The following is a 21,349-nucleotide window of genomic DNA, read 5'->3' on the forward strand; positions in this document are numbered from 1 at the left end:
CTGTCGTCCCCCCCCCACCCCAAACCCCAGATGCCTTCACTCCGGCTCTGTCCAGCCCTCTCGGAGCACGCGGTGAACGGCTGCCTGGGCATCGTAGCAAACTGCCCCCCTGCGCAGGTGGGGCTCCTCATGCTGGTACCAGTGCTCCTCACAGAAGTCCGGGAAGAAGACGGCAATCTCCCTCCTGGCAGCTGCAGCAGAGTCTGCGGGAGGAAAACGAGGAGCAGATGTGAGCAGATAGAAGGCCCACACCGTGGCCCCTCCTGGCTGCTCTTCAGGCCTGCATTTTAAATCCCGGGAGCAGACGTAGAAACCTCCACAAATATAAAACAAGCACAACAACGTTTACCTATCACCATGCCACTGTGGGACTGCAAGGCACAACAACTCCAACACCAACACAACCACACCCCACAGCCAACAGGGTCGTGTTCAATAGCAGCTGCATGTGGCAAGGCAACTGAAATCACAGCTTAGCCCACTGGCAGGCAGGCTGGATGCTTTCCTTGAAGCAGGCCATGGGGAGTCCGGACCATCTTAACTTCTGTAGGTTCAGAACCAGAAAGAAAAGCAGCTCCCAGCGCCCTTATGAAGCCTAAGGAGGCCTGGTTTGTACCCGGGGCCATCTCTGAACTTCAAGCAGGGTTCTGAAGAGAAGGTGGAAACAGGGACTTCTATCCCCCTTCTTGATTCCCATTTTGTTTCCTCATAGAAACTTTAATTTTATTATTTTTTTCAAAACATCTGGATGCCACCTTGGCAGCCAATCAGGGCCCACAAAGCCTCATAAACATCAAAACACTGGAGTGATTAAAGCACAGTTAAAATTATAAGACAATTCGATTAAAACACATAAATAAACAGTACCCAAAGGAGGACCAAGGGCTGTCATGGAGGCGAAGCCAGAAGAAACAAAAAGAGAGCCAGTTTGGTGTCGTGGTTAGGAGTGCCGACTTCTAATCTGGCAAGCCATGTTTGACTCCCCGTTCCTCCTCCCCATGCAACCAACTGGGTGACCATGGGCTCGCCACGGCACTGATAAAGCTGTTCTGACCGGGCAGTGATATCAGGGCTCTCTCAGCCTCACCCACCCCACAGGGAGTCTGTTGTGGGGAGAGGAATGGGAAGGCGACTGTAAGCCACTTTGAGCCTCCTTTGGGTAGGGAAAAGCGGCATATAAGAACCAACTCTTCTTCTTCTTCTTCCTCGTGCTAGTGACAGACCTCAGTAACGGGAGACAGATGAGCCCCCCGGGGGGCCAAGTCTGAGAAGGCCCTGCCTCAGGCCACCACCCATGGAGCTTCGAACGGGGTGGGCCTCCAGAGCAGACAGAACGGCACTGGTAACGTACAAAATAAGATACTGCTTTCTTCTGTCAAGGCCGACCTTTTTCAGACTCACCTGAGCCATGCACCGTATTCCGTGTGTCTGTGAGGCCATAGGTCCCTCGGATGGAGTCCGGATGTGTGTGCTGGGCACGGAAGACTCTGGTGGGGCCCATCAGAGACCTCCAGGAAAGGATGGCTTCCTCATGGGCCAGGATGTAGGCCCGCATCGGGCCGCTGGAAGGGAGAGGCAGAAAAGTAAGCTTCCCTTTCAAACATTTCAAAGGGGAAAAAACAACCAAATTTGCTCACTTGAGGAAAACACAAGATGCCCAGCCGTGGTTTTGTGCCAATGGGTATGGAGGTCCCCCTCAGCCACCATGGTCAGCAGCTGCTAGATAAACTCATGGAAGGTGAGTCTGACTGAGCGGAATCTCCCTTTCCGGCCTCAGAAACTGGAATTCGGTGGCTGCTGTGTGATACAGGAGGCTGAACTAAATGGATCTTCACTGGTCTGACCCAGCAGGGCTCTTCTGAGGGTCTTCTCAGGGGAAGGCCTCGGCCTCTCTGCCCTGTGGCTGGCCCTGCAGAGGAACTGGCTGGCCTCTGGGTGAGACGGGAGGCTGGACTGGAGGGACCCTCCGTGGCCTGACCCAGCAGGGCTCTTCTGAGGGTCTTCTCAGGGGAAGGCCCTGGGCTCTCTGCCCTGTGGATGGCCCTGCAGAGGAACTGGCTGGCCCCTGGGTAAGACGGGAGGCTGGACTGGAGGGACCCTCCCTGGCCTGACCCAGCAGGGCTCTTCTGAGGGTCTTCTCAGGGGAAGGCCTCGGCCTCTCTGCCCTGTGGCTGGCCCTGCAGAGGAACTGGCTGGCCCCTGGGTGAGACGGGAGGCTGGACTGGAGGGACCCTCCCTGGCCTGACCCAGCAGGGCTCTTCTGAGGGTCTTCTCAGGGGAAGGCCTCGGCCTCTCTGCCCTGTGGCTGGCCCTGCAGAGGAACTGGCTGGCCTCTGGGTGAGACGGGAGGCTGGACTGGAGGGACCCTCCGTGGCCTGACCCAGCAGGGCTCTTCTGAGGGTCTTCTCAGGGGAAGGCCTTGGCCTCTCTGCCCTATGGCTGGCCCTGCAGAGGAACTGGCCGGCCCCTGGGTGAGACGGGAGGCTGGACTGGAGGGACCCTCCCTGGCCTGACCCAGCAGGGCTCTTCTGAGGGTCTTCTCAGGGGAAGGCCTCGGCCTCTCTGCCCTGTGGCTGGCCCTGCAGAGGAACTGGCTGGCCCCTGGGTGAGACGGGAGGCTGGACTGGAGGGCCCCTCCCTGGCCTGACCCAGCAGGGCTCTTCTGAGGGTCTTCTCAGGGGAAGGCCTCGGCCTCTCTGCCCTGTGGCTGGCCCTGCAGAGGGACTGGCTGGCCCCTGGGTGAGACGGGAGGCTGGACTGGAGGGACCCTCCCTGGCCTGACCCAGCAGGCCTGAGGGTCTTCTCAGGGGAAGGCCTCGGCCTCTCTGCCCTGTGGCTGGCCCTGCAGAGGGACTGGCTGGCCCCTGGGTGAGACGGGAGGCTGGACTGGAGGGGCCCTCCCTGGCCTGACCCAGCAGGCCTCTTCTGAGGGTCTTCTCAGGGGAAGGCCTCGGCCTCTCTGCCCTGTGGCTGGCCCTGCAGAGGAACTGGCTGGCCCCTGGGTGAGACGGGAGGCTGGACTGGAGGGACCCTCCCTGGTCTGACCCAGCAGGGCTCTTCTGAGGGTCTTCTCAGGGGAAGGCCTCGGCCTCTCTGCCCTGTGGCTGGCCCTGCAGAGGAACTGGCTGGCCCCTGGGTGAGACGGGAGGCTGGACTGGAGGGACCCTCCCTGGCCTGACCCAGCAGGGCTCTTCTGAGGGTCTTCTCAGGGGAAGGCCTCGGCCTCTCTGCCCTGTGGCTGGCCCTGCAGAGGAACTGGCTGGCCTCTGGGTGAGACGGGAGGCTGGACTGGAGGGACCCTCCCTGGCCTGATCCAGCAGGGCTCTTCTGAGGGTCTTATGAAGGCCTCGGCCTCTCTGCCCTGTGGCTGGCCCTGCAGAGGAACTGGCTGGCCCCTGGGTGTGACGGGAGGCTGGACTGGAGGGACCCTCACTGGTCTAATTGATGGCCTGGTGGTAAGGAAAATCATTGCAACATTCTGATTGACCATACAGTTATTATTTATTTTATTTATTTATATTAGGTGTATATCCTGCCCAACCTGAAAATATAGGCTCAGGGCGGCTTACAGATAAAACGGGGAACTCCATGAAACCACAACAATAAAATCAACAGTCCCATCAACCCCACTGTTTAAGAATTAACAGTTTAACAATACAATGAAACAACAAGAAGAGTTGGTTCTTATATGCCACATTTCTCTACCCCAAAGGAGTCTCAAACTGGCTTCCAGTCGCCTTCCCTTTCCTCTCCCCTGCGGGGTGGGTGAGGCTGAGACAGCCCTGATATTCCTGCTCAGTCAGAACAGCTTTATCGGTGCTGTGGTGAGCCCAAGGCCACCCAGCTGGTTGCATGTGGGGGAGTGCAAAATCAAACCCGGTTGTGGGGAGAGGAAAGGGAAAGCAATTGGAAGCCACTTTGAGCCTCCTTCAGGTAGAGAAAAGCGGCATCTAAGAACCAACTCTTCTTCTTCTTCTTCAGTAATTTTTAAGGCCATCCCCCTAATCCCAGTCTCGGCAAGGCGGTGGGCCAATAACTTGTGGTCGACCACATCAAATGCGGCTGACAGACCTAAGAGAACCTCCTCGGTCCAGCTGGCACCAGATATCATCTGCTAGAGCAACCAGCAGAGTCTCCACCCCATGGCCGGGATGGAAGCCAGGCTGGTATGGATTAGAAATTGATTCTAGTTCTGCGTGTTGTTTTGACTGTTTTTGACCCTTGGTTCTTATCAAGAGAGCAGCATGTTCCTCTCCAGAATGTCGCTTCCCATGAGTTGGAGGACGGAATATTTTGAGCAGTGTCAAGCCGGTCTTATCTTGTGTGCCAAGGCCGGAAGGCATGAGTAAGCCATGGCAATCTGTAAACCTTGGGGGCTGGGGCTGACGTCACGCAAGGGCCCCGATCCCTGGCGGCAGTTCCTGGGAGGCTGGCCTAAGGGCTGTAGGGTGTTCCTGGGAGGTGGAGTGGGGAGGTGGGGACCCCAGGCTATTGGCTCATCCTGCAAGGGCATTATCTTTCCCAACCTCCAAGAAAGGGGTATTTAACACTATGGAATTCTATTGTTCTCTGCGCAGATTTGGAAACTCCCCTGTGTCTATATTTCTTCTGCAGTAAAATATATATTATTTTAAAGTTCTGTATGATGGAGGCTGGGCAAAAGAAGCCTAATTTGGCCGTTTGGCCATCATGATCCACAGCAGGGCTCCTGCGAGGTTCTTAGGAAGGCCTCAGCCTCCATGCCCTGCTGTTGGCCCTCCGGAGGAACTGGCTGGCTCCTGTGAGAGGCAGGATCCAGCAGGCCTCTTATGTAGCCCAGATCTGGATAGCCCAGGCAAAACCGATCCGCTCAGATCTTGGAGCTAAACAGGATCCGACCTGGCTAATATTTGGATGGGAGGCCTCCAGGAACGTGGATGTTCCCCCACGGAACTCCAGGGGCCACGACGTGGAGGGAAGGAGTGACAGAACACCTCCGAATGTCCTTTGCCCGGCTGCCAGGAAACCCTCAGATCTCCCGGCTACACTACACACACCATACAATAAAAATAACACAAGTGTGTATTCTTCAGCCACCTGCCTGACCGAGTCAGCTCTAAACTTGCAGTAGTAGTAGTAGTAGTAGTAGCAGTAGTAGTAAAGCTATTCAAGTGGGACGAGGCTGTGATGAGAAGGACCTCTGACTGACATCCTGGAGAGCCACTGCCAGTCTGAGCAGAAAATGCTGACCTTCATGGACCCTCGGCCTGGTTCTATTTGGGAGGGGGCTGTGGCTCAGTGGCAGAAGGTCCCAGGCACCTCTACTTAAAAGGATCAGGTCATGTGAGACCCTGGATAGCCGGTCTGAGGAGCCAGTACTGACCTTGAGGGGCAAACTATTGCAAATTAAGATCTACATTGTGCAGGCAGATGCATTGTGCAGACAGAGAGATGGATAGAGACAGACAAGTAATCTTTACAACAACCCTGCAAGTTAAGCCAGTGTTATTTCCCCCTCGTTCTACATATGAGGCTACAGCTGAGACAGCATCTTGTTTAATATTCTCAGGTGAGCTCTGAATCAAGCACTTCCTGGCTCACAGCTCATTCTGCTAACCAATACACTTAAACAGCAATGAGGACCCAGTTGCTATTTGCGTCTGGCTTTGTTCCTCTCTGTGGGGAACAACACTGGGACATACCTGGCCATGAACTCCACCAGCCTCTGGTAGAAGAAGCGCCCTGGAACAAGGAGGAGAGCAAGTGAGTTCATCCCAGGCAGCCAATGGGCCCTCCCCACAAGTTGGCCTCCCCACCATAATGGCCACGAATGCCTCAGGACCTCCGCTTTCTCCACCCCTGTGTCCTCCCACCCACTCCAGGAATGTTATTACGCAGAGCACAAGAACTAGGCCAAGAAGGGACTCCGCAAGACCAGCATTTCACATAAGATGCATGGATACATCATTTCCACGCAGAAACTCAACAGGTTGAGCCCATGAGCATCATCACACGTGGAGCTAACAGCTCCACAAAGAGACACACAGAATTTTCCACACACTGTTATAGAAGAAGAAGAAGAAGAAGAAGAAGAAGAAAGAGTTGGTTCTTACATGCCGCTTTTCTCTACCCGAAGGAGGCTCAAAGCAGCTTACGATCACCTTCCCTTCCTCTCCCGATAACACACACACTGTGTGGTAGGTGGGGCTGAGAGAGCTCTGACAGAACTGCTCTGCAAGAACAGCACTCTCAGGGCTGTGACGAGCCCAGCTGCCTGCCTGTGGAGGAGGAGTGGGGAATCAAAACCCGGCTCGCCAGATTAGAAGCCGTCGCTCTTAACCACGACGCCAGGCTGGCTCTCCAGCCACCCAGATGCATGAGGGCTTCCCACCAGAGGGACTAGTGAATGTGGCAGAGAGGCTGGAGAAGGAGAGTGTGTTTTATCCCCTCTTTTTCTCTAGGAATCTCAAAGTGATATGCAATTGCTTCTCCCTTTCCTCCCCGCACAACAGGCACCAGGTGGGGCCAAGAAAGATCTGAGGGAACTGTGTGGCCCATCAGGAAGCAAACTCGGCTCTTCAGATGAGAGTCTACCCCTCTTAACCACCGTGCCATGCTGGCTGTCACTGGACTAGGAGCAAGGAGGCCCATGAACCATGCTGGGGGCCACTGGGCCAGCTGCTCTGTCTCTCAGCCTCGCCCACCCAGCAGACATGGCTCTGGTCAGACTAAAACAGAGAAAGCGAGAAGCACACAGGCTGCCCTGGCCTCCCTGCTGGAAGAATGGGAAGAATAAAAATGCACCCAAGAAATCATTTAAGATGCAACTGAATGTTACAAGTTAGAAGAACAGAAACCTCGTCCTGAGTTCCTAAATTCCAAGCCGGCCCCTGCAGGCGTCTGCTGACCACAATGGCATCCTGAGCTCAGATTTTAGGTAGAATGGGTTGACCTTTGGAGAAATCCGATGGGAGGGTGTCTCTGACCTGAGTGCTCCTGGTAGAACTGCTGGCTCTCCTGCTTGTTCCACGCCAGGTCCCGGCACCGGACTATCAGGAATCTGTGGCTCAGAATGGTCTCGTGCACAGCCTAGCGAGATGGGGGGAAAAGGCCCAACAAACCGTTTAAGCCGGCAGTGCGAGTAAGGAGGGGGGCAGCACAGACATGGGGCCACCCTTGGGACTCTCAGCCCTGACTCCGCGCACACGCCTCATTGTGGGGACATACACCAAAGGGGTTGCCAACCTACAGGGGGGACCTGGAGACCACCCAGCATCACAGCTGCTCTCCAGACCCCAGAGAGCATTTCCTCTGGAGAAAATCTAGATTTGAGCCAGTAGTTCCTTAGAGGCCAAAAGACAGAAAAGAAGGAAAAACAAAAACCTAACCTGAAGAACAGGTGAGAACCAAAGAGGCCGAAGGACACAAAAGTATAAACAGATATTAAATAAACAATTTATTAAACAGAGATCAAGGTAATTAAAAATATTACAAACCCATAAAAAGGGAACACTTCTTTTCCCTATATGTCACACACACATCGGTCAAACATAGATTCAAATGGGGAGCCGTGTTGGCCTGAAGTAGCACAACAAAATCAGAGTCCAGTAGCTCCCTTAAGGCCAACAAAGACTGATTCAAGGCGGGAGCTTTCAAGCACACTATCAAACATAAAATCATAGAATCAGAGTTGGAAGGGGCCATACAGGCCATCTAGTCAACCCCCTGCTCCCCCGTGTGGGTGCAGGAAGAGGTGGGGCAACCTGCCACCACTAAAACTCCAGCCTGCAGCCCGGCATGAAACCTCCAGTGTATAAACGGTCAGTGATAGCAACAGAAGTATAAATATTCTTTTTTCAACCCGGGGGGCAAACAATCTTGACTCAAGTTGAATGCCTTCACATTTCCTGGGTCTGCAGCCTGCAACTATCGGCTGTTGTGCACCAGGCCCCTCTATCTGCAATCTCCCCTGGGTGGAAGCAGATCCGCCCGTGTGGCTCTCTGAGTGCAGGATCAGCAGCTAGAGGCCGAAAAAAGTATTTTTATACCTATATTGTACTTGAGACTGTGTTTGCACCTTTGAGACTAGCAAGATTTTTGGCATATAAGTTTTCAAGAGTCCAAGCGCCCACTGCCAGCCAGCTGAGGGAGGGAGCTCAGAGTCCCCGAAAACTGTGCTGGTCTCTAAGGTGCCTCTGGACTCATATCTACCCGTTCTGCTGCTGACCAGCCGGATGGACCACGCCAGCCCAATCTTATGGATCTCAGACACTAAGCAAGGTCAGCCCTGGCTAGTAGTTGGATGGGAGGCCAGTGAGGACGTCCGCAGTCGCCCTGCAGAGGCAGGCAAGGACAAGCCACTCCTGAATGTCTCTTCCCCCACCTGGAGGCCCCCGGCCAGCCCGATCCCATCAGACCCCGGACAGTCTTGGGATCTCCTGGCTGCGAGACACACACGGCGCACGAGAAACAATAATATGTGAATGTCTCTTGCCATGAAACCCCCATGCAGCCTCCAGAGGTCCACTCTGACCTGAGGGCCATGAAGCAGAAACACAGAGACCAACGCGGCTGACCTCTGGGACCACCTTCCTGGAAACGATGGCTGCTTTGGAGGGTGGGCTGCACGGCCTGCTCCTCTGCTGAGGTCCCCTTCCCCACAAACCCTGCCTTCCCACAGCTCTAGCCCCAAAGCTCCAGGGCCCTGCCATGCGGGCCGGGCCAACGTACATAGAAAGCAGCAACAAAGATCCGTTGAAGAGAGCCGTGGCCTCCCGTGGTCCGGTTCACAGAGAAGGTGCTGCATCTTAGAGCAAACCAGCCATTCTGCTCCTTACCTCCAGGACGAGGGGGTGAGCCACGGCATCAGGCTTGACGAGGGCCAGGGTGAGCTGCAGCGCCCGCTGTGGGGCGCACAAGACAGACTTCATCCGCAACGGGAGCTCCCTCTGCCCAGGCAGGCTGCGACTGGGGGGCTGCAGATGTCAGCACCAGCCTGCAAGAAGCACCACGTGGGTCAACCAATGAGAATCATTATTTATTCATAGTAGTAGTAGTAGTAGTAGTAGTAGTAGTAGTAGTAGTAGTAGTAGTAGTAGTAGTAGTAGTAGTAGTAGTAGTAGTAGTAGTAGTAGTAGTACTGGCAGTCTTCAAGCAAAGGTTGGTGACACACTTTTCTTGGATGCTTTAGGATGCTTTGGGCTAATCCTGCGTTGAGCAGGGGGTTGGACTAGATGGCCTGTATGGCCCCTTCCAACTCTAGGATTTTGTGATTCTATGAGTAGTAGTAGTAGTAGTACTAGTAGTAGTAGTAGTAGTAGAAGAAGAAGAAGAAGAAGAAAAAGAAGTTGGTTCTTATATTAAGATTTATATCCCGCCTCCTCCCGAAAACATCTCAGGGCGATTTACAGATAAAACTGAGATAGCTGAGGTGGTGGTGACAATGGTAAAGTTTGTTCTGGATTTGCGTTGTCCAGTGTCCAGTGTCACTGTTAAGGCCAACAGAGTTTTATTCTAGGTAGAGGCTTACCTCCCTAGAGGTGCCTCCAAGCCCACCTGAATCTATACTCGGACGGAGAGACCTGGGTTCAGACCCCCTTGCGGCCACAAGACTTGCTGCCTGAAATGTTCCTGGTCACTCCCCCTCCCCCTCCACGGGTGGGGGGTAGGTTGCCAGATTCACGTGGGGAAACCCCTGGAGATGTGGGGATGGAGTCTGGGGAGGACAGGGGCCTCCGTGGGGCACAAGGCCACTAAGTCCACCCTCCAAATCTTCCCCCCTGGGGAACTGATCTCTGCAGCCTGGAAATGACTTGCAGTTCCAGGGGATCCCCGGGTCCCACCTGGAGGCTCAAAGCATCAAACGAAACTCACCGTCGTAGGAATGCGCGCCCCAGAAGCATGCAAAATCCTGTGTGCAAAAAGTGCAGACTCTGTAGGTAGTTATTCAAGGTTGTCATCTACCTGGAGCAGGGGTAGTCAAACTGCGGCCCTCCAGATGTCCATGGACTACATTCGCTGGCAGGGGCTCCTGGGAATTGTAGTCCATGGACATCTGGAGGGCCGCAGTTTGACTACCCCTGACCTGGAGGGACAAGGAAGGGTGGGATAAAAATATCTGGGGGGGGAGGGCGGGAGTTTCCATCCATGGGGGGTCCCAGCCGCTCTGAGCAGCCCAGGCTTCGGTCGGGATGCTGGTTTCGGCTGGAGTCAGCAGAGCTGGACTGGGGAGATTCCAGTCTCGCAATGGAGGGATGTTGTGGTCGGTGCTTTAAGGGGGTTTTATGGGATATGCAGTTTTCATGGTGCTGCTCTGCAGGCTGCCCCCAGGAGACAGTGTCCTGAGAGGTGGGGGGGGGGGGATTTAAATATAAATAAAATAAAAGCAATTATCATATTGTTACTATACAAAACCACATGTATGCACATGTATGCACGTGTGTGTGTGGGCCTGCACATGCACACGTGCACGAGAGCCTCCGCCTTCTGCCCTCGGCCTTTTGAACGCTTCCGGAGTCCCCCCCCCCGGAGGCCGCCCTCGCCTACCCCACGGGGCTGTTGTGCGAGCGAGGAGGGGAGGAGGGGGCCCCGGACCGGACGCTGGGTTGCTTGGGGGCTGCGCGGGCCCGTCCTTGCAGCTGGGTCCCTGGGGTGGGCTGGATGCCCTTCGGGGGCCTCTCCGGGATCCGGCTGGGGGCGGGGGCGGGGGCGGGGGGGGGCTCAGGCTTGGCGCGGCGGCCTCGGACCCCCCCCCTTCCCTCCCCCCCTCCCGGGCCTTACCTCCGCGCAGGCGCCTCCTCCCGGGCGTCGCGGCCTAGTCGTGGTGGCGAGGCGCGCGCGGCGTTGCTAGGCGACGGGGCGGGCCTGGGCGGCGGGCATGGCCGGGCTGGGGCTGGGGCTGGGGCCGGAGCAGGCCGAGTACGACGCGGCCGACCACGTCAAGGTCATCTGCCTGGGCGACAGCGCCGTCGGGAAGTCCAAGTGCGTCGCAACGGGGGGGGGGGGGCAGGGAGGAGGGACCCCAGGGGGCATCTAGTCCACCCCCGCGCACGCGCGCGCGCTACGAGGGGGGCTCAGGTCCCCCTCCCGGGCAGGGCGGAGGGGCCAGGCGGCGGCTCTCCGGGGGGGGGCATGGACTACATTCACCATGAGCGGCAGGGGCTCATGGGGATTGTAGTCCGTGGCCCTCTGGAGAGCCCGCCTTGCCGTGCTGGCCCCCCTTCCCCAGGGCCCGCCCCCAAATCTCCAGGCATCTCCCGGCCTGGAGGTGGCGACCCCGCCCCCTGGACCGGCGCCCTCGCAGCAGGAAGAGGCTCCATAAGAGGGAGCTTTGGACACGGACGACCTCGCGAAAGGAGGCCCTTTTTAGGCCCCTGGGTGGGTGGGTGGGTGGGGGGGGAGAAGAAGGAGAACTGGGTTTTATACTCCGCTTTTCCCTGCTCGAAGGAGTCTCGAGGCAGCTTGCAATCGCCTTCGCTTCCTCTCCCCACAAGGGATCCCCGTGAAGGAGGTGGGGCTCAGAGAGCTCCCAGAGAACCACACTAACAGGACCGTGACTGGCCAGAAGCAACTCAGCTTGCTGCATGTGGAGGAGGAGGAGGGAATCAAAACCAGTTCTCCAGATCAGTGGCCACCGCTCTTAACCAGTTCACCAAGCTGGATAACTAGATAAATCGCTTGACAGATTATTATGATTTTACATTATATATAATTTATTATTATTATTAGTAGTATTATATTAGCAGTAAGAAATCAGTAATAAATTTTACATAGATAGATAGATAGATAGATAGATAGATAGATAGATAGATAGATAGATAGATAGATAGATAGATAGATAGATAGATAGATAGATAGATAGATAGATAGATAGATAGATAGATAGATGAAGCTTTTCCTACTATGATGCATTGAATGTTTTAAAGTTCATATTTTGTTGTTGTATAAAATAATGGACTACTGTCGCACACTGCCCTGAGCTGCTAGAGAGGGTGCTATATAAAATAAATAAATAAATTCTGCTGAAGAAGGTGGGGAGCTCCCCCTCACTGACGGTCTTTAAGCAGTGGCTGGACACATCCGTATGTATCAAGGGTGCTTTAGGGCCGATCCTGCATTGAACACAGGGTGGACTAGATGGCTTGTGTTGCCCCTTTCGATTCTGATTCTATGAAATAGATTTATTACCTGGACTTTTCTCTCCGCTTGCAGGTTGATGGAGAGGTTTCTCCTGGATGGCTTGTATCCTTTGAGGCTTTGCAGCAGGCATGCTGGCAAAGCGGATTATCATTCATTTATTCATTTATGATTTCATTTTTTAAAAACATTAAATTGAATTGAGTGGGTTTAGGTCCTGTCTTGGTTGGCGTGCCCACAGTGGTGCAGAGGCCTGCACACCCACAGCCCTTCTGAGAGCGGGAGGCAGAAAGCATCCCATGCAGAGAGGGACCTGTGGCCTTTCTGCCTTGTGACTTCAGCAGGTGCTCCCTGGAGCTTATCTTAAGAACCTGAAGTCAGCTGTGGGGCTCTACTCGACGTCTTGGCCACGTTGCCTTTGCGGGGGTCTTCTTTCCCCTTCAGAGCCCCCCCCCCCCCAGCAGTCCTCACCTTTGTCAGTGTCTCCTTGACTGTGTCCACAGCCAGCCGCAGCAGCTGTCTACCTTTGCCTTGACGCTCTACAAGTACACAGCCACCGTGGATGGCAAGAAAGTCCTTGTGGGTAAGACCCTGCAGGGCACGAGAGCCGCTCTGGAATCAAGGATAGCAGGGCTAGAATAAGTAAAGGGCGGAGGAAAAGCTTCCCTCCCTCCTTTTGTTTGGTTTCAATATTGGTTTTTACGTATAGGCCTGTCTCCTCCATTGTGAATGGCTGCAAGTCATTTGGAGCATTTAAGAAAAGAAAATAGCCAGAGTCCTGTAGCAGCTCAAGAGCTGGAGAAGGAAGCAGTGACTCCCAGAAGCTCCTCACTGCCGTTAGGTGGGTTAGTCTCTGCGGTGCCCCTGCGCTCCGGCTCTTCTCTGCTGCTCAGGACAGGGTAACCAGCGACCTACCTTGCTCTGTTGAAGGAAAAGGCAGGGGCTCAGTGAAGGAAGGCACACTCAAAGGTTGTACGTAAAATTCCCAGCATGTTTTGAAAATCAGTTAGGGAATTTGCAGGAAGGTGAGTGGCTGGATAATTTTATGTAAGAAACTGTCACCTAAAAATAGTCACATTAAGTGAAAATGTTACCCCATATAAATCTGTGGGGAGAGGAGGGGCTTTTTTTTAAATAACCCTGAAATCAAATGAGCAGAGGCAATAAAAGACAATAAATTTAATTTTAAAAACGACACGATACCTATAAATATCTTAATGCATTCATTCAGGTGGATCACAGTGTTGGACTGAGTCCGTAGGACAAAGTCCAGCATCACCTTAAAGACCCACAAAGCTTTATGCAGGATGTAAGCTTTCATGTTCATGCATGCTAATTCAGATACTGTGGGGGAAATATCCTCAGCCATGACATAGAGGTAGGAATGGGGGGGTGGGTTAATTGCTAGGAAGAGCTGGCTAGATGCGTAAGAGTGGGGGATGCAGCTGAGCATGGATGAAGAGCGTAATCAAGCTCTGTGAATTGCTGTCAGTAAACATGCAAACAGACAGGAGAAAAAAACTGAAGGCCAGCAAAGGTGAACTCTGAGTACCAGCAAGAACTGTGCAGATGTCTGCTCCTTCAGTTATATTAGAACAGATGTCCTTAAATGTTACATGTGGGGAAGGGGGTGAGTTGCCAGGAGGCGCTAAATACAGCAAAGATTGGAATAGCACGTTAGGTAAGAGATGTAAATGGCAGCAAACTGGCCTATAATCATCTCTCTGCCAATTGGCTGCCATTTACGTGTCTTACCATTTAGGGAAATCGGTTCTTGAAGTTGCCACTAGACTCAAACTTTGGCCCGATACATTCATACAGAAATGGCATTCGGCCGTTTCAGAGTATACAAGCCTAGACCTCTAAGACTGTCTCGGTGAAGAAGAGGAAAAGCCCCCTGTCTACACCAGCAGACCACCTCCTTTTAAAATCAGGCACCTTCACTTCCTTCTGGCAAGACGGAGGAACCAGCTCCTGTGTCTAAACAAGACCAATGTCCTACCTGGAGGGAAGGGGAGCTTATGTGGGGGGTGCCCTTGAGTCTGAAGCAAGGGCCATAATTCAGCATATCCAGGTCTCCCTGCAAGATGCTGGCTTTGTAACTTTAGCATCCATCTTGTCACTTGTGTGGATTCTTCAGAAGATTTTCAAAACCCATGAGGGAATTTTGCATTGAGTTTTGTAACTGGGCCCTGACTTTTTTTCCTCTCCTGCTGCTGTTTCTTCATATCATCATCATCATCACCACCTTGTTTGGGGTCCAGCCACCCCCCTGCCCCCATCCTCTGGGTCAGGATGACTGTGGGACGTGCAAATAAATGTCCTGTGGAGCATAGAGTCCAGGTCTCCCCTTCTGCTTAATTTGCTCGAGTCAGATTGTGGACGGGTCTTCAGGGGAGAGCAGGCTCAGGCGTGAGGCATGCCCAGCCTGTCCAGGGGGGAGAGCAGAGTCCTGCGAGGGGGGACTGGGGGGAGCAAAGGGAGACGGCTCAGCAGTGGCCACTCGGAGGAGGCCACTCTGAACTTGTTCCTTCTGTGGGCCAGTCCGTGGAGGCCCCGTGTTGGAGGCTGAGCCGGAGGAAGAGTGTCTCTCCCGCTCCTCAGCCCTTCAAGGCCTGCCCCATCAGTGGGAGCTCCAGCCTGGGATGCAGCTCTTTGCTCTGTCAAACGTCTGGCTTCTCCTTTTCAGATTTCTGGGACACGGCCGGGCAGGAGCGCTTCCTCAGCATGCACGCCTCCTACTATCACAAGGCCCACGCGTGCATCATGGTGAGGACATCAGCCCTGTCAGTTGGTGCAGTACGTGGGGTGACCTGGGGGTTGGTGGCCTGCAAGTGGGCGAGCTGGCTCAGTAGGGAGTTGGGGGGGGGGCTCCCGAGGGCCCTGTGGGCAGCAGAGTCTGGACAGGGTCAGATGACTCAAGTGTCAGGCCAGAGGTGTTCCTGTCGTGGCCTCCAGGTCCAAAGTCGAAGGACAGAAGCGCAGACCAATCAGCCAGAGAATATGCCAAGACAAGAGACAAGCTGCTAGTGGCTCAAAAGAGTGCCACGTGGGGCATTGTCCGTGGCACTCCGCTTTGCCACAATCCCTTGTATGACCCTGACGGGCAAGGGGAGGATTGTAGGTAACATTATACTGGACCAAAACTAGGAAAACCTTATACTTCATATCAAGCCACTGAAGAAGACTGGCCTCCTAAAACGAGCGTTGCACCGGGGCTTGGTGTGGCTACATATTTCATGTCATTAAAAGGCTCCATTTTGAGGCTCCGTCCGCTTGTCTCTTGCCTTGGCATGGACTTTGGGACAGCAGATCCCGCTGAGGGCAAGAGGAAATTGCCCCTCTGCCCATCTTCAGGGGTGGTGCCTCTGGGAAGGCCAGCCCCTCCCTTCCCCCAGCTGGCAGGGGGCTCCTGGGGCCTGCTGCAAGAATCCCACCCCTGTTCCCCAAACGTTTTGCTCCTGTGGACCCCTCTGGAATCCTGGCATAAGATGGTGGACACAGCCACCAAGGGGGCTGCCAAGGGAGGCAGCACCAACGACAAGGTGGCCACTGTGAACAGCAGGGCCACAGACAAACGCAGTCCAGCAGCTGGGGACGAGATCTGTCCTTTTAAAAACCGCACTGGGAAAGGAGCGGAGAGAGAATCAGACTAGAAGCACACTGGCAGCAGCTGCCCAAACTGTTCATTTAACCTGCATGGCCAATCAGAAGCCCTGGTGGGCAGGAGCCTCACCCACTTCCCAAAATACTTACTAATTCTTATTATTCTTCCATTTCTGAAACCGCCTCTCTTGACATCGTCATTTCGGGGTGGTTTACGACAGTTCAATAAAACAAATCACTTTGGGAATAGCAATAGCAGAGTTTTGATGTCCCTGGAATCCACAGGCCTTGCCTTGGAGACTCCTGCCTTACAGGTAATCTGTCCACAAGGAACAGGCTGGAATCGTAATTGTGGGATTCAGCACCCCATTGAGTCCCCGTTTTTATTTGGCAAAACCTTGCAAGCCAGGAGGGAAGGCATCTTAGCAGGAGGTGGGGGGCCAAGATCCCTCCTGCTGGAGCAGCCGTGAGCAACTGTGACAGACCCCCTTCTCTGCCTCTCTCTCTTGTGAGGTCTTCGACGTTCAGAGGAAGGTCACCTACAAGAACCTGAGCACCTGGTACAAGGAGCTGCGTGAATTCCGCCCTGAGATCCCCTGCCTTGTGGTTGCCAACAAGATTGATGGTAGGTCTCCTCGTGAGGCTGGAGACGACTCAGCCCTTGGCTGAACTTGGGTTAAAATCATGGAACAGCATCCGACGTTAGAGATGTCAACTGTTAGAACAGTGGTCCCCAACCCCCGGTCTGCGGACCGGTACCGGGCAGTGGATTAGTCGGTACCGAGCTGCAGCTCCTCGTCCTCCTCCCCAGCTGCTGCCTCGGGGGCTGCCCTGCCACTCTGCTGCTGGCTCACCTTTGGTGCTCTCTGGCGGCCGCCATGGCTGGGGCTTCCCCTGGGCGTGGCATTGCACAGCTGTTGCTGGCAGCGCCCCCCAGTGGGCGGCGGGAAGTCAAGCATTGTCGGGAAAGCCAGGGGAGCAGAGGCTCAGGCGGCGGGCCTCAGTAAAATTGTCAAGCGCTGACTGGTCCCCGGTGATAAAAAGGTTGGGGAACACTGTGTTAGAGGATGTGACATTTTGAAATAGCTGAGTGTGTCAGGCAGACTGAAGGACTTTAATTATGTTTTTAAATGTATGAATTGCGCCCCCCCCCCCCCAAATAAGAGGGACAGGCCCTGGCTCATTGGTGAAGCATCTGCTTGGCCTGTAGAAGGCCCCAGGCTCAATCCTCAGCATCTCAGGTTTTAAAAAACGGGGGTTGGGGGGGGAGTGTTGAATGAAAGACCCCAATCTGAGAACCTGGAGAATTGCTTCCAGTCTGACCCCGATGGAGTGATTCCGTCTGAGTGAACTCCACTTGTTCAGAAACAGTTGAATCCCAAAGACATTGGAGAGAGGCAATAATCTGAATGACTCCGGCAGCCATGAAAGCCACGGGTGAAATCAGGGGCAGCCTCAGGGCTCAAGGAAACGTCTCGGGGGTCAGCGAATGGCCACGAGGCTTCAGCAGGCAACCAAGCGAGTGGCCAGGCCGGTTTCTGGGGGCAAGTGTTCCCAGGGAGTGTGGTGTCTTGAACAAGGCCCTGCTATCTCCAGCTGGCTTCAAGGGAGACGGAGGAAGACCTTTCTCTCGGATGAAAAAGGACAGGGAGACCCCCGGAAGCCAGGCTGGGCAGGAGAACTCCGCAATTTATTTTTGTTTGCAGGGTTCTTCCTTGGACAGTTTGCAAAATATAAAATTCCACTCAAACAGCAGAGACCTCCAGTCAGTAACGCAGGAGGACTAGAACTACAGAGTTTGAAACCGGCACAAGCAAAAGGCCTGCATTGCAAGCAATGCAGAGAACGGACTGCCAAGTGCCATGCTTTTAAAATAGTCACAGCAATGCTTTTTTTCTTCTTTTTTTTACATTTTTTAATCTTTTTAGGGCAAACCGATGACTCAGTTCTGTTCATAGTTTTTCTTTCAGTTTTAACTCCCATCAGGACCATCTTGGCTAAAAATGTGGGGTAAAAAAATTACTTAATATTAACACACTCATTTATTTAAAATATAATCAAAGTTCTTAACCAATTAAAAGAATCATAGAGTTGGAAGGGGCCATAGAGGCCATCTAGTCCAACCCCCTGCTCAACGCAGGATCAGCCCAAATTATAAATAATCCAACCACAAATATATTAAAATTTAACTGCCACCCAATGAATTCTAAAGAAATAGCACTTCAAATGTCCCCAGTCTGCTCAGACTTCCACCCAAGCCCTTCATGCCCTGTGAGGTCCTTCTGAGAGGTCTTGTGGGAAAGTGCCGGGGCAGGCAAAGGCGCCTGTGCAGTATTGGGGCCACCGCTGAGAAGGTTCTGCTTCTAATGGACCCCAGCCTGGCTTCTGCCAGTCACGGCATTCCGGGCAGGACTCAACTAAGACCTTAAGGGACAGACGGGGATTGTCCTCTCTCTTGTAGCTCATTTAAGACGTTGAAAGTTAGTCGCTCTGCCTTGAATTGGGCGTAAAGCCACCAATGTTTATATTGGAGAGCCAGCATAATTTGGCCTCTTCAGCTCAGAGCCTTTTCAGAAACATAAAAACAAAATCAAAAACAAACCAGCGCAGGCGAGGCATGAGAGGGGCCTTCTCGGTGGCCCTTGGAATTGCCGATTGCAGAGCAGTCATTTGTGTCACGAGGGAAGGAAGAAGCTGGCTGCATCCCGTATGAGGAATGTAACAATGTGTGCATACTCTTTGGTGGTGCTTGGGGTTCGGACTCTGTCCCTTCCCATCAAGAAAGGTTCCCCTTTCTGTTTCCCCCCACAGCTGACCTGAAGATGACTCAGAAGAGCTTCAGCTTCGCACGGAAGCTCAACCTGCCTTTCTATTTTGTTTCTGCCGCAGACGGCACCAACGTGGTGAAGGTGCGGGAAGGCAGCTGCCCGGGGCAGGAGACCTTCCCTGGGCCACGGGGGTTGGGCTTCCCAGGGGCGGGGCAGAGGAAGAAGCAGAAGTCCCACCATGCCCTTGGAACTGGCCGGCTTGTTCCTTCCTCTTCAGGTCTTCAACGATGCCATCAGGCTGGCTATTGGCTACAAGCAGAATTCAAGCGACTTCATGGATGAGGTCCTGGAGGAGCTAGAAGTAAGAGAGCCTTCCTTGTCCACTCATGTGGCAGAACGGCCTTTTTCGGGCCATTTGTTATCACCCCCCTGACCCCACTCCAACCATTTCAGCGATGCGCTGAAGCCTATCTACCTCCGCAATGGCTTCTGCTTCTGCTGGGCCTCAGGGGATGGACTAGGGCTGGGGTTGGCATGTAGAAGGACCTGAGTACATCCCGGCACCTCCAGTGGAAATACTCCTGTGTTTTGATGATGGGAAAGATCTCCGCCTGAGACCCTGGAGTCTTGCTCCTAGTGTGGGTAGGCAAGGCTAATCAGGAGGGACCGGGGAGGAGGTGGGTTTGATTCCACAGAAGACAGCTTCTTGTGTCCATGGCCTGGTGTAGCGATTAGGAGGGGCAGCTTGTAATCTAGCAAGCCGGGTTTGATACCCTGCTCCTCCTCCACATGCAGCCATCTGGGTGACCTTGGGCTCGCCACAGCACTGAGAAAGCTGAGCAGGAATATCAGGGCTCTCTCAGCCTCACCCACTTCACAGGGTGTCTGTTGTGGGGAGAGGAAAGGGAAGGCGAATGGAAGCCGCTTTGAGACTCCTTCGGGTAGAGAAAAGCGGCCTATGAGAACCAGCTCCTCTTATGCATTTGCGGTGTGAGTGGCAGAGCCCTTTCTTACGTATAGCCGAGCTTCAGTCCTTGTCTCTCTGGCTAAATAGATGAGGGAGGAGGGGGTAGCTGAGACCCTGGAGAGCTGCTCCCAGTGGGGCAGACAGAAGTGACCTTGAGGGAGCCTGGTGGTCTGATGGAGGATGAGGCAGTGCCATGTATGTGACCCTGTGTGCTGGAGACCCCCTTCCTTCCTTCGATCCAGAGTCTTGCCTGCCACTCTGGGCTTCCTGGCAGCAGACTGCTTGCTGGCCCAGAGAGAACTGTCAGAGAGAACTGTCCAGCCCTTTTCCCGGTGGCAGCAGCGCTGCTTCACCGCACATGACGGAGCATTCAGGGGCTGCTCTGGAAGCACCAGCATCATTGCTCCCTCCAGCCATGAAAGGCCAAAGGGTGTACTCTTGCCCGACTGAGCTGGCAGAGATGTGGCTTGTGTGGAAAGGCCCCTGTCATGATGGCTAAGCCTGGAGGGGACGCTTTAGGGCAGGGGTAGTCAAACTGCGGCCCTCCAGATGTCCATGGACTACAATTCCCAGCATTTGCTGGCAGGGGCTCATGGGAATTGTAGTCCATGGACATCTGGAGGGCCGCAGTTTGACTACCCCTGCTTTAGGGGCACCACATAGATGCATTGGTGCCTGGGGTTCTCTCCTAGCCACTCACCTTTCTCCTCTTGTGTTCCCTGCAGAATTTTGAGCTGGAGAAGCCAGGGGAAGATTCATCCGACAAAGAGGAGGATGGCCCAGAGGACAAGTCCCTGGTGACCTGAGTCCTGGCTCCACAGCCTCCTGTAGCTAGCGCCAACAGGTCCTTGAGAGCATCCAGCTGTCCTCCCTTTCACGCTCAGGACGGAGGCAGCTTGACGGAGAGCCGGTCTGCTGTTCCACGGGCTCGTGGTGTGGCGGGCTGAGAAGTCACACTGGAGCAGCGGCCCATTGGCAATAGTGGGGATACCGTTGGGGGGGTCATGGGTTGGTGGATCCCTCCGGGACACATTTTCTGGGAGCTTATCCCCTTGTAGGTGGCATCCAGCTCAAGAAATAAACACCAGCAGAATGGCATCAGAATGTTCACAGTTCTTGTTGCATCCTGAGGTCTCAGGTTATCTGAGAGGCATCTGACTGGGGGCTCATCTAGCACAGTCCTTCCTAAACTTTTTCAGGGTGTCGCTCCCTTGGCTTCCAGGCCACATCCCTAGTGCCCCCTACACACATACACACACACACAAACACACACACACACACCTCTCCTGTAAATTCAAATCACACATTATATTGCCTACACTTCTTTTTTTGGGTTGCTGTGCCATGGCCATAATTTTCCTCTGGAAAAAAAATATATACATTCTTTGTAAAACCCACTTTGGCTACTCATTGGTGAGAAATGAGGAGAGGGGGGGGGGCAAGCAATGGAAAATCCCGTGAAGGCTTTTCCAGCCCCCCCAAAGATGAGGGTGAACCCTGGCTTAAATTCCTAGAGATCTTGGATAGAGTTTGGGAAGGGCACGAGTGTGAGGAGGGGAAGGAGTTTCCTTCCCGGAGGTAAGCAGGGTTGGGTCAGCACTGGGGTGGGAGACCCCCAAGGAGGTCCAGGGTCGCTACTACCCAAAGGCAGGCAATGGCAAGCCCCTGTGGCACATCCCTTGCTGGGAAAACACAACCGCGAAGAGTCATCCTACTGCCCCCCCCACTGCCCCCAAATTCCTCACCGCCCCCCTCAATCCTTCCACTCACCTTGGGGAATGTACTGTCCACTTTGGGAACCCGTAATCTAGCAGCGGCCAGTCGGAGGGCCTGGGTGTACACAGGAGCCCTTGCGCTGTGGTCATCTCTGGCACCTGCTCTCAGGACAGGGCCA

General features: G+C 54.1%; 2 protein-coding genes across 5 annotated transcripts; one reads left to right on the forward strand and one right to left on the reverse strand.

Annotated features, from left to right (window-relative positions):
• Positions 1-36: 36 nt before the first annotated feature.
• NME6 (NME/NM23 nucleoside diphosphate kinase 6) lies at positions 37-10,896 on the reverse strand. 4 transcript variants are annotated; one of them, XM_077340550.1, is made up of 7 exons: positions 10,759-10,896; positions 9,853-9,942; positions 8,817-8,974; positions 6,966-7,068; positions 5,682-5,721; positions 1,402-1,562; positions 37-203 (listed from the first exon to the last, which is right to left on the reverse strand). In XM_077340550.1, the coding sequence occupies exons 3-7, from the start codon at positions 8,907-8,909 to the stop codon at positions 37-39; spliced, it is 564 nt and encodes a 187-aa protein (XP_077196665.1). In that variant the 5' UTR covers positions 8,910-8,974; positions 9,853-9,942; positions 10,759-10,896. The 4 variants fall into 4 exon arrangements, with proteins under 4 accessions (XP_077196665.1, XP_077196667.1, XP_077196668.1 ...); XM_077340552.1 differs by having other exon boundaries at positions 9,853-9,889; positions 10,759-10,887; XM_077340553.1 differs by lacking the exon at positions 10,759-10,896 and adding an exon at positions 10,525-10,725 and having other exon boundaries at positions 9,853-9,889.
• On the forward strand, positions 10,840-20,563 carry RABL2B (RAB, member of RAS oncogene family like 2B). The gene is made up of 8 exons (XM_077340549.1): positions 10,840-10,959; positions 12,190-12,219; positions 12,618-12,697; positions 14,804-14,883; positions 16,234-16,345; positions 18,532-18,629; positions 18,766-18,849; positions 20,181-20,563. The coding sequence occupies exons 1-8, from the start codon at positions 10,856-10,858 to the stop codon at positions 20,259-20,261; spliced, it is 669 nt and encodes a 222-aa protein (XP_077196664.1). The 5' UTR covers positions 10,840-10,855; the 3' UTR covers positions 20,262-20,563.
• Positions 20,564-21,349: the final 786 nt, after the last annotated feature.

Source organism: Paroedura picta, chromosome 5, assembly GCF_049243985.1.
Source record: "Paroedura picta isolate Pp20150507F chromosome 5, Ppicta_v3.0, whole genome shotgun sequence".
Lineage (NCBI taxonomy): Eukaryota > Metazoa > Chordata > Lepidosauria > Squamata > Gekkonidae > Paroedura > Paroedura picta.

Bases quoted from the DNA above. Each gene is read 5' to 3' on its own strand.
- NME6 (XM_077340550.1), bottom strand. From the start codon at position 8,909: ATGAAGTCTGTCTTGTGCGCCCCACAGCGGGCGCTGCAGCTCACCCTG. The intron at 7,069-8,816 runs GTAAGGAGCAGA...CCATCTCGCTAG, and splicing joins CTCACCCCCTCGTCCTGGAG to GCTGTGCACGAGACCATTCT. The intron at 204-1,401 runs GTGAGTCTGAAA...TTCCTCCCGCAG, and splicing joins GAATACGGTGCATGGCTCAG to ACTCTGCTGCAGCTGCCAGG.
- RABL2B (XM_077340549.1), top strand. From the start codon at position 10,856: ATGGCCGGGCTGGGGCTGGGGCTGGGGCCGGAGCAGGCCGAGTACGAC. The intron at 12,220-12,617 runs GTATCCTTTGAG...CTGTGTCCACAG, and splicing joins AGGTTTCTCCTGGATGGCTT to CCAGCCGCAGCAGCTGTCTA. The intron at 16,346-18,531 runs GTAGGTCTCCTC...TTCCCCCCACAG, and splicing joins GGTTGCCAACAAGATTGATG to CTGACCTGAAGATGACTCAG.